Consider the following 20691-nt stretch of genomic DNA (forward strand, 5'->3'; position numbering starts at 1 on the left):
GTGTCACAACATTCTCTGTGTTGACGTGACCTGCACGGTCAGTGTTGGTCTCGAGCTTTCTTTTCGCAAGTGCCATTGATCGTCTTTGTTACATTGCGGGCTGCAAATCTAGCGATCGGTGACGTGTCAAGCTGCGGCATCGTGCCCCTCTGCAAGGCAACATGCGAGCGAAGTGGCTACGACACATTGGGCTGTCAGTATCCAATCGGGTGCCAGCATCTACACATTTGGAGGTCGTACACCATGCAAAGACAAACTCTAGCACTCCTCGAACAAGAATGCTTTGACAATGAGGATACATGTCATTGCGTTGCCGAAAGAACACTTAGCTTAACTTCTGACAAACATGTTTCATTTCTAAGGTATGCAGCCACTTCACATCAAATTATGATATCATCTTTATGCCATTTTTAAAAATGATATTTAAAAATAATTTTGTTTACGAATTATTGATGCATTTATGTAATGTATGTCGATGACTTAGCTGGTACATGACTTGGAAAAATGAACGGCGCTAAAAACAGGGCCATACAAAAACAAGATAGCACACTATTGTGTGTCTCTTCCGCAGGCCAGACTTGTTGCAGCCCAGGTAACAGTGAAGATAAGCGTTGTTTTCGAGTCAGATCTTCTAGCGAGTGGTACAGCCACGGCTATGTACAGAAGAGGGCTGGCATTATTTTGCATGTCGGCTATCACTCAATCACACTTTCGGTACTGTGAGCATGCTATATTACTCTAGACTTAAAAGTACAGGAACGAAGCTTTGCATTAAAACTTCGATAGTATGATATGTTGCAAGTTTCACTCACTTTTGATGCCTTGCTGTCCTACTTGTTTGAAGAGATGTTTGGAAGTAACTTGTGATTATGGTGTTGTACATAGTCATCACGTCACGCATATTGTTGTTCGATCACACTCGGGAACCGATGAGGCAGGCAGTGTGAAGCAGGGCTGCTTCCTGTTTAGAAGCTTCTGTGAAAATTACAGCATCCATAGTTCGCAGTAAAATAAGGGCCAGTAGCTCCGAGAGATTTGAAAGCGTCGTGTCTGGTGACACCCGTCTATTCTGAATATTGCTGAGACGTTTAATTAGGATGCGCTCTCTGCAACAAGCAGCATGTGTTACGACAGGCTAGGTGAGCCTCAGCGTGACGGCTAGCCACAGCCGTCTCGTGTTGAGCATCGGGCAATGACGAGATGCTCTCCCTATGTCCATAATTATCTGCCAGCTTCATTGATGACGCCTTTTATGCATGTGTCCCCACCCCCCTCCTTGTATCTATCACCCCGCTCCCCTTCTTAATATTTTTTTCCGTTAGTCACTGTCGCACTCTTCAACATTCACCGGGTTGTTGATTGGTGCAGTGGCCCCTAGCATTTCTATATTTATGTTTCTGCGTGGACTTCAAGGCCATTCACCTACCTGCCTACCCACCTGTTTGTTGTGGCGGTTTCTTTGCTTCTCTGGCCCAGCACCCCCTTCCTTGATATATTTTGCTGTGCGCAAATCAAGATTTTGTAGGTCTTCCTTTCTTGTCCCATTTTCTGCCCTGTTCTCATTCTTAACAGCGTGTACAAACTAGCCTAACAGCAAGCTCTTCTCAAATTTATTAACATAATGAAAATCAGAGACAAGGGAAAGAAAAAGAAGAAACAATGGGTGGGTTGTTTATTATGTGTTTTCTAGACAAGCAAGTCGCAATATTTTTGGAATGATTTTCTTCCACGCTGCGTGGTCTACGATTCGGTGATGTACCAGAAATGAGAAGCTCTTTAGCGACACGAAAGCCTGGTGGGGAGCAACAATGCCTTTTACCTGCGCGTGAAATTTTTAGCACTGATCCCCCCTCAGCAGTTATGGTTAACATGATCCAAAATGAGGTAGAGGCGCACCAGGAGTGGGGCCGCAATGTTCTGTGCATGGGAGAGGGGATCGCCCCATGACACCCACCCCCGCCCCTTCGGACCGCCACTAGCCCTCACCTTGCTTTCGCATTTGATCTTTCCCTTTCATCCATGTTGCCTGTTCGGAGCCCACCTCCTGAAACTTTCTGTTCCATGGGAAAAGGGAACGGGGGGGGGGGGGGCTCACCAGAAAATTTGGGGGGGAGTGTCGGAACGCCCAACTCCCCCCCCTGGCTACACCAATGCTCCTATGAAGTATAAAACAAAGGGTAAAGCTCTATATATATGCAAGTAGACGGCAACACAATGTGAGTATACAACACACACAATTTTATAATTTCAGTAAAGCTTGAGAAAAAATATTAGGGATTGTACATACATATTAAAGCATGCAATACAAGCATACATAAAAATTAGCGACATACATAAGAGCGAAGGAATTACAGTTCGTGTGAACAATCAACACGTACACTATAAAAATATTAGAAATTATAATCAGGAACGAGTTTTGGAACCGAAGTAATTACATATACTGTAAACAGTAATGAATGTGCTGTACAATAGTAAGAATATTAACAGTAGTGATAGTAACAAAATATATTTCCAAGGTCCTTTCAGGTTCATCTCAAATGCAGTTAACTTGTTAGAAATTTAGGTTCATGCAGCAAAGAATCCTCTTTTACATCCATCAAAAAGAAAAAAAAAAGCAGGGAAGTTTGGTGTGCTATAGTAGCGTACTTGTTAGTTTCGTCACCTGTGTGCTTTTATATCTTCATCCATGTCTCTTTTCAGGAAGAACCTTTCACGGCGTACCTGCCTGAAGCACTGTTCAACATGTCCCGTTATCTGTTCCACGAGCTCATGGATCAGTCAATACGTGGAGTTTCACTGGTGTATCCTTTTTAGTTGCTTTCTCACACAGATGGATGCTTACCGGCATGACTTGTCCTGTACCCCAAAAAAACAGCTCAGGAAAGTACCGCCTTGTTTTGCTTGCTTGTTCATCCCATTATTATTGCTTTATCTAAAGTACAATACAGTCAACTTCTGATGATTCCAACTCGATTACTTAGACTTTTTACCTAATTCAAGCACACTGAGAAGTCCTGATGAAAAATCTGCATAGCTGTGGAAGGAAAACTTAAGTTCAAACGTGAAAGCATGTTGCTTAAGTTAATTCAAACCCCACAAGCTCCTCATCATGAGCGCAGCGGTTACTAAAGAACTTGTAAATGCACTAAATTCAGCAGACGCTCCTGCTGGATCCATGTTGTGTAACAGCGCGAAGGATGGCGAAAGGGGCAACAAACGAAGAGAAAGTCTGACTTCCAGCTGATTTTTTAAGTTTCAAACAAAGCACACATATATACAGAGGTGCATATGTGTGATTTCATGCTGATGCTTATTCATATCAGTGACACAACACAAACCCTCAGCACCTGTCATTGTTAAAGAGCAGGTGCATCCTTTCTGATGCATCCCATATAGGATAGCTCCTTGGTCATTTGTCGTTCGTTTGTCGCCTCTTTTGCCGTTCTTTGTCTGCATTCGTTCTGTCTCGCATCATGGATTTACACCAACTAGCCTAGTCGCACATGTTACTCTGGCCCTGTTGGTTCCCGAGGCAATGAAAGTGACGGCAGCAACTTGTCTTGCAGTGATGATCATGACTTGTGCTGTGTCCTGGGCAATGTCTCTTTTAACAATTTTGTCAGCACTGATGACATTGTTCAGGTCTATCAAATACTGGTGCAATGATGATGACCCGTATAGTTATTGCTACTTCAAGCAATAAAAAAAGATTTGAATCCGTTCATTTTGCCCCCGTTTGATAATTCACCTTTTTGGATAATTCAGTGCTAACATTTGAATTTCAACTTGTACAATTTCTTAACACGAACAAACACATTTAAACATTATCTGCGCGAGTACTTCTTTTAGGGCTTACAAAGAGTTGTTGCTGCATAACAGAAATTAGTTTATGTATTGGGTGTAAGAGCTGTTAGATCTTAGATGGTGTCATTCAATGCACGTTTTCATAATGCGCTACTGATCTTACTTTATATTCATTGTAGTGAGGCATGATTGCTGCTGTCTATCAAATGCTTTGACTGTTAGTTGGGGGACAGCCCTTGTCAAGCATTTTGCCTTTTGCCCTTCTCCTAAAGTGTACCGTACAACTGTTACACTTTTGATAAACTTCATTTCACTTCATTTTAAAACTTGCAACAGATTAATGGGAGTCGACTGTATGATGCAAAAAGAGCACGTTTCAGGGGCATGGGAAGTAAGGAAGAAAAAAGGTTGTTATTTGACAGTTTGTTAAAGAGCCCCTCACCAGCTCTGGCCCTTTTGAGCTGAAAAGTGCAGTGCATAGAATGTGCGCTAATGATCATGTCTGCAAAGTATTATACTACTATGCACTGCGCACCCTTGTCCTTGTGGGCGCCACGCTCCCAGTCAGAGAGTCGACCTCAATTGCACAAGTGTGTCTACGAAAATTGCAGTGCTGTGACATCACTTTGAGGTTTATTCAAGGCAACATCAACTGTTTGTTTGATGTATTGCATCAATAGACGATTTAAAATTTAGAGAAAAAATGGAAGCCTACGAACCGAATGTCCGTGAGTGTTTTAATCTGTGCCATAGCAAGAAGGACGTACTTCCGTTTCGTCTTCTTGTTCCCACATTGTGCACTCGCGTGGGCAGAAAACGAAACTATCGGCCATTTTCTACTTAGTTCTAATGCGCAAATGCACTCTGATTCCCCTGTGTCTGCCTCTATGCTCGTGACTGTGGCACTGACTTATACTGCTAATCAGATGTTCTCCTGCAGAACACGCAAAATGCAACACCTCATGTATGAGCTGTTGTGAGCTTCCCCTCGCATAGTTTCCAACATGTGCCACATAATTTTTTTTTTCTCCAGTTTCTGCACAACGGAATAAAAGAAAATCTGTGTGCCTGTTTTGTGTGTCGGGAGAAGCACTTCTGGTAAGGTATAGAAAGTGCAGTGCGATTTTGCACCCTTGACACATGTGCACCGCAGCGGTGTGCTCTACGCGCTGTCAAAGCAGAGCCGTAACCTCGGTGCCCACCGACTTGCCCGACACTGCTACGAACGGCTCCAGAACCTCCACGTGCCCATCCGGTTCCGGGACACCCTGGACCTCGCTGCACTGACCGTTCGATCAAAGCCCTTCAGTGATGCCCAGGTCAGTCTGCACTGAAAGACTCGCCTGTTCTGCCAAGTACTGCTGCAAGTAAACATGTATGAACATCATTAAATGTTTTCTGGTTTTTCCCCCTAATTATATGTGGGACTTTTTGTGTTGAGAATATGAGATAAATTGGTAGTTGAAGGTTTACTGGAAAATTCAAAGTAGTGGTGTCCGTCCTCACAGCACAGCACATTAAATGCATGTACAGAAATGGTGGAAACGGATAGTGGAAAATAGTGGAAAAGTTTAGTGGAAAAGTAACGTGTGATTATATTTCTAGAAAAAAAAAACAATTATATGTTAAATTTCTTTCAAAATTTTGGGCACATTGTAATGAGTCATTTCATCATCTATGGGACTACAAATGGACCCTTCCCATGAAATTCATGCTTGGATCGCCTTGTTTGTGTATTATTTACTGACAATTGTACATCTGCAGCCCATTCACCAAGTCTATGACACCACACCGAGCATTACTAAGTTGTCATCGCAGCGAGTTGTACTGTCACAGCTGATGCAACTTGAAAGATTTTGTTAGTATTCTGTTAGTTACAGTCGTTAACGCAAGATGGTGAGGCCTGTGCTAGCGGCTCAGTAACTGTAGCATTCTACTAGTGAACACGTGGTCCGAGATTGATTTACTTGTTGGTAGATTTGTGGGTATTTAGATCCAAAAATTAAAGCCTGATTTTTTTTGCATCAAGTGAAGGCACTGGAACTCAGAACCTCAGAAAATATGCTGGCAAACCTCACAGCGCCATAAATAATTTACTATAATATCTCTTCTACAAACCAGGTTGTCTCATTTCACAGAAGGTGTATGTGTCGTGACATCATGGCACCAAACGTAGTGACATGGGAACAGGACATTGTGCTGTTTCATTCACTCCAGCTGTCTTGGTTCCTTGCTATGCTGCTATGTCAGTCTGTGCAATGAATTCCATCACAGCAGGCGATCGAGAAATTTGGAGCAAGTGCGAGAGCATCACGATGTCCTGCTCCCGCATAGCCATCTTCTGCATTGTAATGACGCAACACATTGACCTCCTCAGAAGTAAAACTCCTAGTGGTTTCTGGTAACCAGGAGTTCGACCAGTGTTGCCAATTTAGCAGTTTTCCTGCGAACCTGTGCTGCCTAGCGGGATAATTTATTCATTTGTGGATGGCAGGTTTTTTAGTGGTTTTCATGCGATGTTGGCTTCTTTTCTGGTGGTGTCGTGCTTCACGTGTCGCAAATGTGCAGATTAACCATGCCCCTTTGGAAGTGAGAGGGAATTATCATCATCTACAAACAGTGTGCCTTTACCTCCACCCATGCCTCCTGTGAACCCTAGCAGTTTCACCACATTTTCACTCTTTGCCATTTTTGCCAAAGCACTTTAGGGGATCTTGTCTCATGAATACTCCGGTAAAAGCTCCAGGTGATGTCAGGCAACATTTTTCTGTAGTTTTAAGCACTACCTGGTTGTTCAAGCTGTTTTCTGGCCAGTGATTGTAGTTCATGGAAGCATCTTTATTCTTTGTTTCGTTTTGCAACACACTTGTGCACTTAGCAGTCACACAAAACAGCGCTTAGTAACATTGATAATGTTGTAAGGAAGAGGAATGGTAAATAAATTTGGGAAATTTGGACTCTACCTCTATGGTCGCCCTTTCAACATAATTACAGGCCACCATGCACTTTGTGGGCTGTCCACATTTAAGGTCCCCTCAGACCAATTATCTCGCTCGGCTTTATGGTTGCAAGATTTTGACATGAGCATTGTCTACAGGACTGGTCACCGCCACACCGTTCCCGATGCACTTTCCCGTTCGCCTCTGTCAACTGCAAGCACTGCCTGCCTGTCTGCCAATAATGAAGTACTTTCGTTCCCAGCAGGCTGTGACAGCTTCGGTGCAACACAAGGACGCCTGGATTAATGGTCTTATCCGCTTCCTTTCAAACCCATGGACTCTTCCTCCACCTTCTCAAGCTTTGTGCCGGCTAGCATCCCACTACAATTTGGCACAGCCTTCTCTATCGCCGGAATTACGTCTCTGACGTGCGCAAGTGGTTGCTGGTCGTACCTCAACATCTTCATGGTGAAATATGTTCTGCCTTCCATACTGATTCACAATATGCACAAGCGGGTGTCTTCAAGATGTAGACCCAGCTTCACTCCAGGTTTTATTGGTGTGGCATGTACACCTTTGTGTGCAAGTGCATTTGATCATGCCCTCAGTGCCAATGCTGCAAGCTTCCTGCATATCTGGTCTAATCCGGCCAATCTCGTGTCCTTCCAGGCCCTTCAATCACATTGGCATTGACTTGTATGGACCCCTTCCAAGCACGGCTTCCAGAAACCACGGGATAGTCGTCACCATCGGCCACTTGACGCATTATGTGGAAACAGCAGCTCTGCCTGTTGCCACAGCTCTTGATATAGCATCCTTCCTCCTGAAAAAATTTATTCTCAGTCACGGCACACCTCACAAACTTTTGAGCAGTAGAGGGTGTTTGTTCCTCTCTAAAGTTTTAAACACTCTCCTTGCTGAATGTCTCATCGTTCATCACACCGCCACCGTCTACCATCTTCAAACTAATGGTTTGATGAAAAGATTTAACTGCACCCTTGGCGATAAGCTTTCCAAATATGTCGCCTCTGATCACACTGACTGGGACCTTATTTTGCCATTCATCGCGTGCACCTACAACACTCCACAACAGGCGACCACAAACTTTTTGTCATTCTTCCTCTTGTACGGCCAAAAACCTTCGACTGCATGCGACATCATTCTTCTGTGCAGACCCGACTCATCCGAATGTACGCCCATCTCTGAAGCTGCCCGCCGCACCGTGAAGTTGTCACTTTCTCCCAGACTCCCTTGTGGGGCTTTGGGTTCCAGCTGTTCCTGCTGGCCTCTCATCCAAGCTTGTCTCCAAATATGGAGGATCCTACCAAGTTGTAGCAAGGACATTGCCTGTGAACTATATCGCCTGCCACACCACCTACGAACCAACACTGTTGTGGTTCACAGCACTTGAAGCCGTATTACGACCCACTCATACTGTGTTCACCATCAGTTGCCAGGATGGCTCCTTTTCAGATGGGGTGCAATTGTAGTGAAGAGGAATGCTCGGCGCTGCAATCACATCACCATCTGCCGAGGAGGAGGAGGGGGGGGGGGTACACGTGCTCGAGATTGCCTGGGCTGCTCTGGTTGAAAAACGCTGCCAACGCTTCCTGCTGCTCTTGTGTCCTGTCCTTCACTCATATATTTTGTTCCATTATGGGTGAAAAAACAGACTTTCTGTCCAGTATAATTTTTTTTTTCACCTGTGTTTTCCATAGATGCAATAAAACATATTTCAAATGTGATTCTGATTGTTGCCTGCATTTAGTGGTCTTTAGCGGACCGTGGGTGCTCATGTTGCTGGTTTATGAGTTTTGGAGGGTGTGGACTAGCAGCTCTTTTTATTTATATTTGGCAACACTGAATTTGTCCTGTAGCTTCATGCTCAGGTGGTTACTTTCCTAGATCTGGCCAGTCCCTGTGATTGATACTGGTCTTCAATGCAGGACCTGCTACCACTGTGCTATCGCTGTTCCTCGACCAATCCACTCATCAATCCACGTGGTCGTTGCTGCGTGAACTGTAACCAGCCGTTCGTCCACTCCTTCATTGCATTCGGTAAGCACACAAGCTCCAAACACTGTTGTTACTGCAGCTTTCACTATACAATGAGGCTACATAACACCCACCAACTATTCCGAGTTTTGAATAAAGCTTGCGAATTTGGGTTCATTGTACGATTTTACAAATGCTGCACGAATGTTTATGAAACATCAGTTTTTAGTTTACTTGCAAACTAATAAACCTTTGTTGGACATATTGAAGGAACCAAGATGCAACGTGTAGTGGGCACAATTTGGAAAGCGCCAGGGTGCGGATGGATTGCCAAGATTACACAGGATCACAACGATGACGCAGGGAATCCTGTCACTTCATCAGAATAACACTGAATGCCAGCCGAGTTTCACTTTTCTATCTCCGACCGTACCCTCAGTTCTGAAAGAATATCAGAGGAGCACCTGCTTCGAGTAAGCTTATTTAGAGAAATTCCCAGAGCAAGCAAAATTGGCAACAGCAAGTTGCTGGAAAAGTCACTGCAATCTAATAAAAACAATGTGTTGTCAGTCTCTGCTTTTCCCAAGTTTGCTGCAGCTTGTGTGTTGCGTCTAAAGGTAAATTATTTTTAATATTTCATATGTATGCATCAACTAAAGTTGAACGTGCTGAGGCTCGGGGCAAACTATAAAAAAATGGTGTGCTATACCCCTGACCCTGTTGTCGTGTCCTGGGTATTTTCACTTATTTCCAAGTTTATAGGATGGCAGGTATACCACTGCACTGGTTGTGTGTTTTGTCTTTGTTAGTACGCAGCACACTCAGCAGTGTAGGTGTGCGCTGGGGGTGAGAGGGTGCTAACTTGACACAAGCTTTTGTTAGCTCCATACCCGTCATCTTCGTAAGCTTATGTGATGTCCACTGCAGGACAAAAGTTTCTTCCATCGATCTCCAATTACCCATGCTTTGAAGCAGCTGATACCCTATGCCTGCAAATCTTTTAATACCATTGCACTGCCCAATCCTTCAACCTTGACTGCATTTCCCTTTGCTTAGGAATAATGCTGTTAGTCTAATAGGCAACCAGTTATCTCCTGCACTAGTTTAATACTAGTGCGCTACAGATTAGCTAAACATGTAAAATGGGGTCATTGAAGAATACTTGAATTATAATGAAGTTTTGCATGCTATTTGACCCCATTAACTTTTTTGGCTCCATTAACTCTGCCCACAAGACACAGGAAATATTTCCAGGTTACCAGTATTTTAGTATAATCTGTTAGATTTACAAATGGCTACACACTGTGAGTGAAATCTGGGCCCTGCTTAGCGAGATCTGAGTAGCCATTGCTCCATCACCCCCACCTTTGCGAGCACCTATGCCCAGCGCTATAACACTTCGAATTTCTGAAGTTAATTGAGCTCCAACTAGAGTAGAACTTTGTTGATACAATCCTACTTCGTATGAGTCTGTGACTGAGAACACAAAAAAATACCCAATATAGTTATGCTTCTTTTTCTGCTGGCTAATATGTTCCCGGCAAACATGATCTTTTGGCAACAATGTTCGGTACATTGCCAAACTGTGTTCATATGATACACTTTCCGGCCACTAGATCCCATGTGAACAAAAAAAGAAAAAGTTGTGAGGCGTGCATTAGCAAGGACTTCCTGCTGCAGCAGCTTCCCTGCAATACTTGCCCACTCGTGTCACATGAAAATGCTGGCATGCACCAACAAATCTCTTTGTGGGTTGTCGCAGGCTGCACTCACAGCCATCGCTGGTAACCCTATCACGATAAGCATATTCATTCATTTATACCCGCCATGGTTGCTTAGTGGCTTTGGTGTTACACTGCTAAGCTTGATGTCGAAGGATCAAATCCCAGGCACGGCGGCCGCATTTCAATGGGGGCAAGATGCAAAAACACCTGTGCACTTAGATTTAGGTGCACGTTAAAAAGCCCCGGGCGGTCAAAATTAATCTGGAGTCTTCCACTATGATGTGCCTCATAATCAGGTCTTGGTTTTGGCACATGGAACCCTATAATTAAACAAAACTAAAATCTTCATTTATATATTTCACAGCACCTGTGGTGTAGTGCTATTGGAAGTGTACTGCACGCTTTTGATAGGCAATAACCTGAAGGCACCATCGTTCGATCCCTGCTGCAGGCAGTGCGAAGTGAGCGTCACGTTTCACTTTAGCAAGGTCGTATTCTGCTGTTGCCCATCTGCTCGATTTTGTTTTGGTTTCCCTTTACCATCTTAAAACACTGCAGAACAGAAAAACAACACAGCATGCCTTTTGCTGCTCCAGCCTGACCAGTTTGATGTGCATTGGCGTCTCGTGCCACAACTCTCGCCGAGTAGGCATGTAAAAACTTCCCACGAATATGCACTGACCAAAGAAGCTGCTGACTTTGGCGGAATTTGAGGAGCACGATTGTAAACTCACCGAATCAGCCAAAACGACAACACATGTCATCTTGTGCTGCAAATATTTGCGCAATGCTTCACATTATGCAGATGTCTAGTACAGTTGAGTCTGTAAAATTTATAGTGACTTTAAATCGTATGTTTTTTTCTTGCACATTTTTTCAAAATGTATTAACGAGGTTCTACCGTACTTACATGCTTCGCCATTCTCAGTCATCACAAGTTGGTTTGTTTTGTTGGCACTAATTTGTCTGCTGCACTGTGTAATTTAATGCCGTTTTACCCAACCTTGTATTGTACTGCAGAACTTACAGTGGATTAAATAGCAAGGGGCAGGACCTGCCAGAGGTATCAGACAGTATCAAATAGGAGTGTACAAACATTCGATGTTTTGTATCAACCATGCATGGAGTATACAAAGACTGCATGGGAAGTACAAGAGGGTTTAAATGAAAAACCCAATGCGATGCACTTGTGTGGAACAATATGACACAGAACACAACCAGGCATGTGTTTTAACAGGTATGAAGTATAATAAGTAAAAAGAGGAAAGGTAGAAACAGTAACAAAAGGTGGCGCATATAAACGCCTTCTGAAGCTTGTCAGTGAAGCCCATTGTCCAAAAATAATGAGAAGCTTGTCAATGAAGCCCATTGTTCAAAAATAATGAGAATGCTGAATGTGAAGCTTTATTTTTTTTTTTATTTCCTGAAGGGCACATCATGGAGCACTATATGGTTCCCAGTGTTAATGGTTCTTGGGAAATTGAGTTCAGGATATCTTGTTCTTTCAGATCTGTTAGCTGGGCACTCCAATGAAGCATGTCCTGATGCTTGTATCAAGTTACAGTTATTGCATTGAGGATCTATGAACAATACTCAATGCAATAACCAAGTTGCTAAATGTAGCTGCTTGTGGGTGTGGCATTCAGGTAAAGCTAATAAATCTAAAGCTGATGAACGTATGCTTAAGAGCAATACCGTGCAAAGAACACAGGGACATGAGAAAGAAGTGGATAGCACAGACGGTGAACTTGCAGGAAGAGGTTTAATCTGGAAACAGCCGACATATATATATATACTCGTGATGTCGGATGTTACAAACTGGACCCGTACATGCCTACTGCAAAGATGTTTTTAGAGTGCTTGTCACACTGAATGTCTTTGCTGCAGACATGCGTTGTTCAAGCTAGTTTTTTATGTGAGATAGCATGAGTGTACATACGTTGACTGCTTCCAGAATAAATCTTTGGTGCGAGTTCATCACCTGCGTTGTCCACTTCTTTTCTATGTTCCCATGTTTTTTTCGCTGTTTTGTTCTTGATCATGGATTCGTACCAACACGCCCCAGAAGCAGCCCTCTTGAATCAAATGAGTGTTGTAGTGATGCTTACCAACCCTGCTGGGCATTTTCTGATCATTTATTGTGTATGCCCGCCCTTACCTGCCCCGCGGACAGAGGTCCTTCCCTTGGTAGAATTCAAACTGGCCGAGGGTATCACAGACACCGAAGCACTGGAGATTCTTGAAGGCAAGGCCAGGGTGACAAAAGAACAGAAGAAAAGCCGGCCAGAGTCACCAAGCCGCCAGATCATCAATGGTACGCAAGAGTGATGTACACTTTGCAAGTTGAACTGGCATAAGCGACAAATTGTTAACAAGCTCTTTCCTGCCCTTAAAAAGATGCATTTTCAGGTAGTCTCATTGGGTCAGTCGGCATGGTTTAATGTCCCAGTGCAATTCAGAAGGGCTAGTAAAGTTATCTGCATGAATGATTTGGCTTCTCAGAAATGCCATCATAGCAAGAAAGAACATGTGAACTCTAAGTTCCCGCAAAAATGTCGGCACTCTTTCTCAAGGGCTTGTGCGTGTGCTTCTTTTTTCTTCTTTGTTGAAGTTTTACCTCACATTCTTCTTTAAGCTTTTTTGTGAGGCTGTGCAATACAAGGTGGTTATTCTACAAGTTTGTTTTACGTCTTTTGCAAGCATCGCTAAGCCATTTTGGCAGGTTCAACCTATTAACGTATTGCACTCTCTAAAACACTGGGCTCTTCATGTGGCTATTTCTCAACTTTTATTTTATTTATTTATTTATTTCAGATACCCTCATGGCCCTGGGGGCATTATTGAGGGAAGTGGAACAAGACGTACAATAACAAATAACAAGAAATGTAAATACATTCATGGGTCACAGCATTACATATCATTGCATTATAGCATAGCATTGCATACATAGCATTACATAGCTCACTGCACTGATGTTTACAAATCTCAGCAATTGTGCACATCCATGGAAAACAAAAAAACACGAGAAAAGAAAACAAGAACTAACAACGCAAACTAGAAATCAGCAACACAGAGTTCGTCAGGGACCACAAAACGAAAGGCACGCATGTCATGAAGAAGAAATGTAGACACTTAACTTATTCTTAAAATGCTCGAGATCGTCGGCGAGTGCCACATCTGCTGGCAAGTGATTCCACTCCGATGACGTAGTTGGAATGAAAGAAGTTAAGCGAGCGGTAGTGTGACAAAGTGGAACGCCCACTTTGCGTGGATGGTCAATGCGCGATGAAACATAGGCGGGTGAAAGGAGCAAAGCGTTTTTCAAAACAGGATTCAGATTGTAGATCTTAAAAAATAGACAGAGTCGTGAAATTTTCCTGCGTAATGAAAGTAATGGTAGTGACAAAGTGTTTTTCATTAGTGTGACACTTGATGTGCGGTCATAGTTGTGGAGGATAAAACGAGCGGCACGGTTCTGAACAGCTTCCAACACAGATATAAGTGACTTAGCTTGAGGGTCCCATATCGACGCGGCGTATTCAAGCTTTGAACGAACCAGGGTTTTATAAAGAAGGAGTTTGACTGAAATGGGCGCATTAGAAAAGTTTCTTTTTATGTAACCGAGCATGCGGTTCGCGTTTCCAGTAATGTAGGAGATATGTTGATTCCAGGATAAATTTGATGTCAGATGTACACCGAGGTATTTATACGAGGTAACCGGGGCTAACGAAACATTGTTGATGCTATAAGAGGCTGGTGACGAGACGCCTTGACGTGAAAAGCGCATGGATTTGCATTTTGATGTGTTTAAAACCATTTTCCATTTATTACACCAGTCAGTAATGCAGGTAAGATCTGCTTGCAATAAGTGGACATCATTAGTGTTTTTAATTTCACGGTATAGTATGCAATCATCTGCAAAGAGTTTGATAGAAGATTTTATATTGTTAGGCAGATCATTAATGTACACAAGGAATAACAAGGGTCCGAGTACCGATCCTTGTGGTACCCCAGACTTAACCGGCATTGAAGATGATTGAAGACCATTAACGTGGACAAACTGCGAGCGATTAGATAAAAAACAACGAATCCATGCTAGAACATTCGGGTCGATATGAAGATGAGCAAGTTTATACAACAGTAGACTATGGGATACCTTATCGAAAGCCCTGCAAAAATCTAAGAAGATGACGTCGACCTCTGAACCTTCATCAAGAATGGAATAAATCTCGTTGCTGAAAGATAATAACTGTGTTTCACAGGAAAACTGCCTCCTGAAACCATGTTGTGTAGGCGTGAAAAACGAAAATGATTCAAGAAAATCAGATAACTGAGAAAAGATTATATGCTCCATAATTTTACATGAAATGGAAGTTAATGATATGGGACGATAATTGAAAGGTGAATGCCTGTTGCCAGATTTATGGAGTGGAATCACTTTAGCCACTTTCCATTCGTTCGGTATGTCTCCTGTTTCAAGCGATTGCTCACATATCTTCAGTAAAAAAATTGCGGAGTACACTTTAGTATTTTTCAGGATTTTGGTGTTAATGTTATCAGGCCCACAAGAAGAGGAGATTTTCAATTTGTTAATTATGTTGATAATTCCGTCAAAACTAAACCTGACAGGGTCCATTGGAAAGCTCATGTTACATGCATAGTCTCTAACATTAGTAATGTCAGTTACAGTACTTGAAAAAGCTGCACTAAAGGTCTCGTTAAGGATCTCAGCGACATCAGTGCTTGAAATAGGGTTTGACTGAGGGTCAACTAGAGATATAAGTGACTGGTCTCGTTTATTGACACTATACCAAAATTTTTTTGGATTACTTGTTAAAAACGTTGGCAACGTCACATTGAAGTAGCCACCTTGTACTAACTGTTCCACACGATGGCATTAACACCCTCACAGGGCAACCAGGGTATAGATTATCTGGTAATATTATTGTGTTGCAAACTGAACACAGATGCAGACCACAGAAATATCTCAGCATAGTCACAATTCGTTGTATGAAGGCAGTCACAGCCTTCATGACAGCTCGGTTGTGCTTTTTTATCACCAAATTTCACAACTGTTATAATTCCTTCATGCTACTATGACATAACAGCCACAGGTGGGATTGACGCCACTTCTGGAGAGCTCTTGTGGCAATCTACTCAACTATAATTCATTCAAAACATGCTTGTACTGCATGACTCTTACTGGGGAAGAAAGAAAAAAATGGCCAGGAATACCGTCATCTACTACTATCTTACTAGTAGAGTAGTAGTACTAGTATTAGATACTAGTACTTGTGTCTGCTAGTGTCTACTAACATCTTTGCACCAGCAAATAAATTGAACACGGTTGTGTGCAGCACGAATTCTACCATTTTGGTTGAACGCAGTGCTCAACTAGAAGCATAATTTTCTTTATTTATATGTACGTCTCTAGTATTGTAGTAAAGTACCAATCGTAATATGCGTACTGGGCCAATGCTTTCAGTGCACACTGTAGCGCTTATCGCAACACATTCAACGTATATGTTACTACATGCCTGAAAATGGATTGGCTCTCCTTTTGTTGTGTCTAGTGATTGTAAGATAGTTGAGCAGTAGAAATGGCTGCTGACATAATCAGGTGCTGACATAAATGCCATTGTGGCCAGTTTGATGAAAGGCCGAGCTTCGAATGTGTTTAATATTCACAGTGGTGTTTACGAGCTCATCCTGTCTTCTTCTAGTCTTCGTCTGTGCCACTTTGCCCAACGAACGAAGAATATGAAACACATTCAAAGCTCAGCCTTTCATCAAACTAGCCACAATGGTATTTACGAGCTTGTCCTGTCATCATCTAGTCTTTGTCTGTGTCACTTTGCACCACAAACCAAGAACATGAAACACATTAAAAGCTCAGCCTTTCATCAAACTACCATATTTACTCGCATAATGATTGCACTTCCTCATAAAAAAAAAATTGACGCGAATTCAGGCGTGCAATCATTACACAGGCTAAATTTCCCGCGAAAAAAAATTTTTTTTCATCCCACGTTTGCTGCGGGATGACAACAGGTCAACAAGCAGGCGGCTGCTGCTGTAACGGTGTGGGACACCAAAACAAATATGGCAGCCGGCGGAGCAGGCCGAACGCACCAAATGCTATTTTTGTTCTTCTCGTGAGTACATTACGCACATTGAAACAGTTTCTTTCATATCAGTAATTAATAATATCGTTAATATCTGCAAGTTTGCGATAATACCGTAGCCATGTCCACTTTAAGAGGACAGAAACAGAGATGGGCGTGCGTAGCTGCCAGTGACATAGAAACACATGGCGGGCATGCTGTGGAAACTGCAGCATTTGTCTTCACTACAATCCTAATATGGCACGTTTCCGCCAAGGGTGGGCAAATATCTTAGCTGTGTTACAAGCGTCGGCGTGTGAATAGGGTACACTTCTAACGTATGAGTGTAAACGTGGCCACTATATTTGCCGCTCGCGATTTGTTGCATGCTCACAAGTGCAGATGAGAAGAATTGAAAGGCGCCTTTTTCGTTGTTGTTGGCCAGAACCGTTAGAAGCCTACAAGTAATAAAGGCAAGGCAAGCTTGGTTGTAGCTTTTTTTTTCATGGGAGTGCGAAAAGTTATGAAAAGAATGAAATTGGGCATCTGCTTAAGAATGTTTAGTGCATGCAGACTGCTTGGTATGTCTTCAAGAGTCGTTCGCATAGCATTTGACAACATTCTATAGGTGGTACGCGCGGTCATCATTAGCTAGACTTGCCACACAACATATCGCTGCGACAAGTTCGGGGTGCGATCATTACACGGGAAAAAAAAAAATCTAAATTTGACAGCAAAATTCAGGGGCGTGATCATTACGCAAGTGCTATCATTATGCAAGTAAATACGGTAGCCACAGTGGTATGTACGAGCTTGTCCTGTCTTCTTCTAGTCTTTGTCTGTGTCACTCCGTGCTACAAACAAAGAATATGTTACTGTACGAACTAGCCCAACTGTCCATCCTTTTGCATCCTTTTCCAATGTGTCCCTTTACCATTTTCCAAACAGGATTTGAGACGCTACAGATAAACCACAGTGATGCTGCGGATGAAGACCCTTTCGCTTTCCAGCTTTCAAACTTAGAGGTGAGCTCTGCGTGCATAGTGAAGCCTGCTTGTATACTAGTGGGAAATTGCAGCTGCAAGCCTGCAAGCCCCCTGTTATTAACAAGCTCTAGAAGGTTGTTTCTAGCTTGATGTTGGAACAAAATCACAAAAGCACCTCGCGTAATACTCCTCAACACCACGCTGCAAACAGAAGTTGGCATGTATGTGCTACAAAACACATATGTGTGTGTGTGTGTGTGTGTGTGTGTGTATGTATGTATGTATGTGTATATATATATATATATATATATATGAAGCCGAGGAAAGCATAGGGGAAACCATGTTTTGTTTTAATTTTAACTGCAGAAATGATAAGGTAGAGGGAAAATGGAAGTGGACGAAAAAACAACTGGAAGATGTGGTTTCAGCTCCCATGGGCAGCAAGTAGTTTTTTCTTCCACTTTCATGTCCATTTACCTTAAAACATCAAGTACATAATATTTAGAAAACACATTAATTCCCCTATACTTTCCTTCGCTTGATTATCTGTTGGCTTTATATGGTTTTAACTAACAAATTCATGTGGGTGCTTGTGTGTGTGTGTGCATGTGTGTGGATATGTGCACGCATGCACGTGTGGGTTTTAAGCCACCAAAAACTTCTTGTGTATTATATTCGTGTGAGTTCAAAGGCAATATTGTCAGTGTATGGCTGAAACATCCAGTGCCGAGTCATGCAAAATAACATGAAAATGATCATCCAGAAATACTGGCCTAGTACTGTCTACATTCATGTGTGTTGTGCGTGGCTTTTCTCCTAGGAACCAGATGAAGGGGCAGGTGGCCTGCCGGTAATTCTGGATCGTGAATCACTGGCCACGCTGGGACCCCGTGATGTGGTTGTCTGCCAACAGCCCACACCTCTGCGCTGCCGCTTCTACCGGAATGTTGTTCCAGACGTCGTCGTCGTGTCGTGTCCGAGTTGTGCCAAGGTGAAAAGCCGTTGTTTTTAAGCAAATGTCTTTGCCTTTGACTAACTCCCCATGGTTTAGCATGGCTGCTGTTGGATTGGTGTCTTGCCAAATATAATTATATTTGTGGATGTGCAGTCAGAATTCCATTAATTCGACCCTGATGGGACCGACGTAACTGGTCAAATTATCCGGCGGGTCGAACTAAACAAAAGACAGGAAAAAGGTGCCATCCCGGCCCTGCGAAAGTGGATGTCCAGTGAAGCTGTGGAGAACCACCACTACAACTGCTTAGATGGTATTTTTTATAAATACAATATCATTATATGGCCCATGAAGCAAAAAATTCCGGCATTAACATCCGATAGTACCAAACCCACGGGACCAAGTGGCGACGGCACGTTTGACGCGACGACGAAACGCGATTATGTAATCACATCTAACATCGAATGGTGCAATCACAGTGAAAAGTGCGCGATGACATCATCACGACAAACGTTGCGTAATAACGCCATGGTCGGTGGCCATATTGCCTGATGACTTAATCTGATGACTTCATCGCATCAAAATTGCCATCACGCAATGACGTTTTCGTCAAGTGCTGATGTCACCTGATGACGTCATGTTATGCCTCTTGGACAACTAGCACAAAGCGTGCTTCTCATTGTCTCCAGGATCGGCCCGCATTTTTGTACGAGCAAAGGGCGCGCACGTGGGCACGAAAAATATCGACCAACGAGAGGCTAACAGCTTCGCTGTAAAAATGCCGAAGAGGCAGTATTTAAAAATAAAAAAATACGCCTTTAGAGGTAGTATTTGCCTCTAAAGTTAGCTTCGCCACGATACAGCCGTGTTATGCGGTGAAGAATACAAAGTGAGGAAGGGTGCCACTGTTACAGGACATAGCACGTATTCCTTAATTTAGACACACACATGCGCCGTCTCCAGTCACAGTATGAGCACCAAAACACCTAAAAAGTTTACTGGCGATCCTTCAGAGTTATAGATAGACTCCTGCTTTATTCTTGGCCCTAAATAACGTCTCGACTTTCGGAGTTTTTCATCTTACCGCCTTCCTTTTCGCTAGCCTTCCCTAAACACAGATGGTTTTTCTCCGCTTCTTGGTGCATATTGCGCGCACGCACATGTAATTAAAGAACGCTTTCTAGGCCCCGTTACTGGTCTCGTATACGCGACACGCGTGGTTGGCGAAATGAAGGCGCAACATCGCTACAGAGGCGTCAGAAAGAGCTCTGAATGGCTACCAGTATGCTTATTTAGCGTCTATGTGCTCGCACTATGACTGAAGACAGCGCGTGCACGCGTGTATAGTTAAGCAGCGCATACCATGACCCTTAACAGTGGACCCTCCCAATTCTTGGTGTGCTTCACCGACTAACATGGCTGTGTTGCAGCGAAGCTGATCAATAAAGTGCGAATTATCAGGCGAAGGCCAATTTTGAGATCGAAATAATGGAGGTTTGGGCCCATGAAATGTATGGATGATGGCCGGTACCTTCGGTCGAGATTGAATTAACTGAAAAATATCAAATTTACTAGAGTAAAATCAACAGAAGTCTACCGTATCAGTATTGTATGTGCACCAAATGAAAGCGCCAGTTATTATATTATTATATTATATTAGCCATGTTAGTCCAGTGTGCCTACCAACAAAATGTTGCCAGTCAGTTCTTTATGATGAAACACTAGATCTCCAGATACAACTTCACAATAGAATGTCGATTGATACGTACCTTATCTCATGTTAATGAAATAGCACATGATATTGAACATATTTGTATATCTCACATTTTTTATATTTGGCCTACAATTTTTGGACCACTGAGTATGAACCCATTCGACTTTGACTTTCACTTTATTGAAATTTAGACAACATACAATTGTCCTGGTGAAGAGGGCTAAAGGTGACACTTGTGGTCACCTAACGACGCCCTAGTCACCCTGCATTCATGCAGGCACAGTTTCGACATAATGAGTGGCGAAGTATACAGGAAGACTACAACAATTCACATACGGCAATATACATATGAAAAGTACACTGTACATTCAAATTAGTACAGTTAAAATTTATAATAACCATAAACATGTTCACTGATAAAAAACAAAGCAAGAAATTCTAACTGGATCTCCTTAACACAATAAACAATT

At 42.8% G+C, this 20691-nt stretch overlaps 1 protein-coding gene across 1 annotated transcript in view; it reads left to right on the forward strand.

Annotated features, from left to right (window-relative positions):
* Oseg1 (intraflagellar transport protein Oseg1) overlaps window positions 1-20691 on the forward strand; it is an 86340-nt gene that overhangs the window by 62383 nt on the left and 3266 nt on the right. Inside the window, exons 21-26 of the mRNA XM_050176276.3 lie at window positions 2701-2801; window positions 4958-5123; window positions 8690-8801; window positions 12636-12776; window positions 17515-17591; window positions 18373-18543. Of these exons, the coding sequence (XP_050032233.2) occupies window positions 2701-2801; window positions 4958-5123; window positions 8690-8801; window positions 12636-12776; window positions 17515-17591; window positions 18373-18543 (768 nt within the window). The remainder of the gene's footprint in view (window positions 1-2700; window positions 2802-4957; window positions 5124-8689; window positions 8802-12635; window positions 12777-17514; window positions 17592-18372; window positions 18544-20691) is intronic.

The sequence above is a fragment of the Dermacentor andersoni genome, chromosome 9, assembly GCF_023375885.2.
Source record: "Dermacentor andersoni chromosome 9, qqDerAnde1_hic_scaffold, whole genome shotgun sequence".
Taxonomy (NCBI): domain Eukaryota; kingdom Metazoa; phylum Arthropoda; class Arachnida; order Ixodida; family Ixodidae; genus Dermacentor; species Dermacentor andersoni.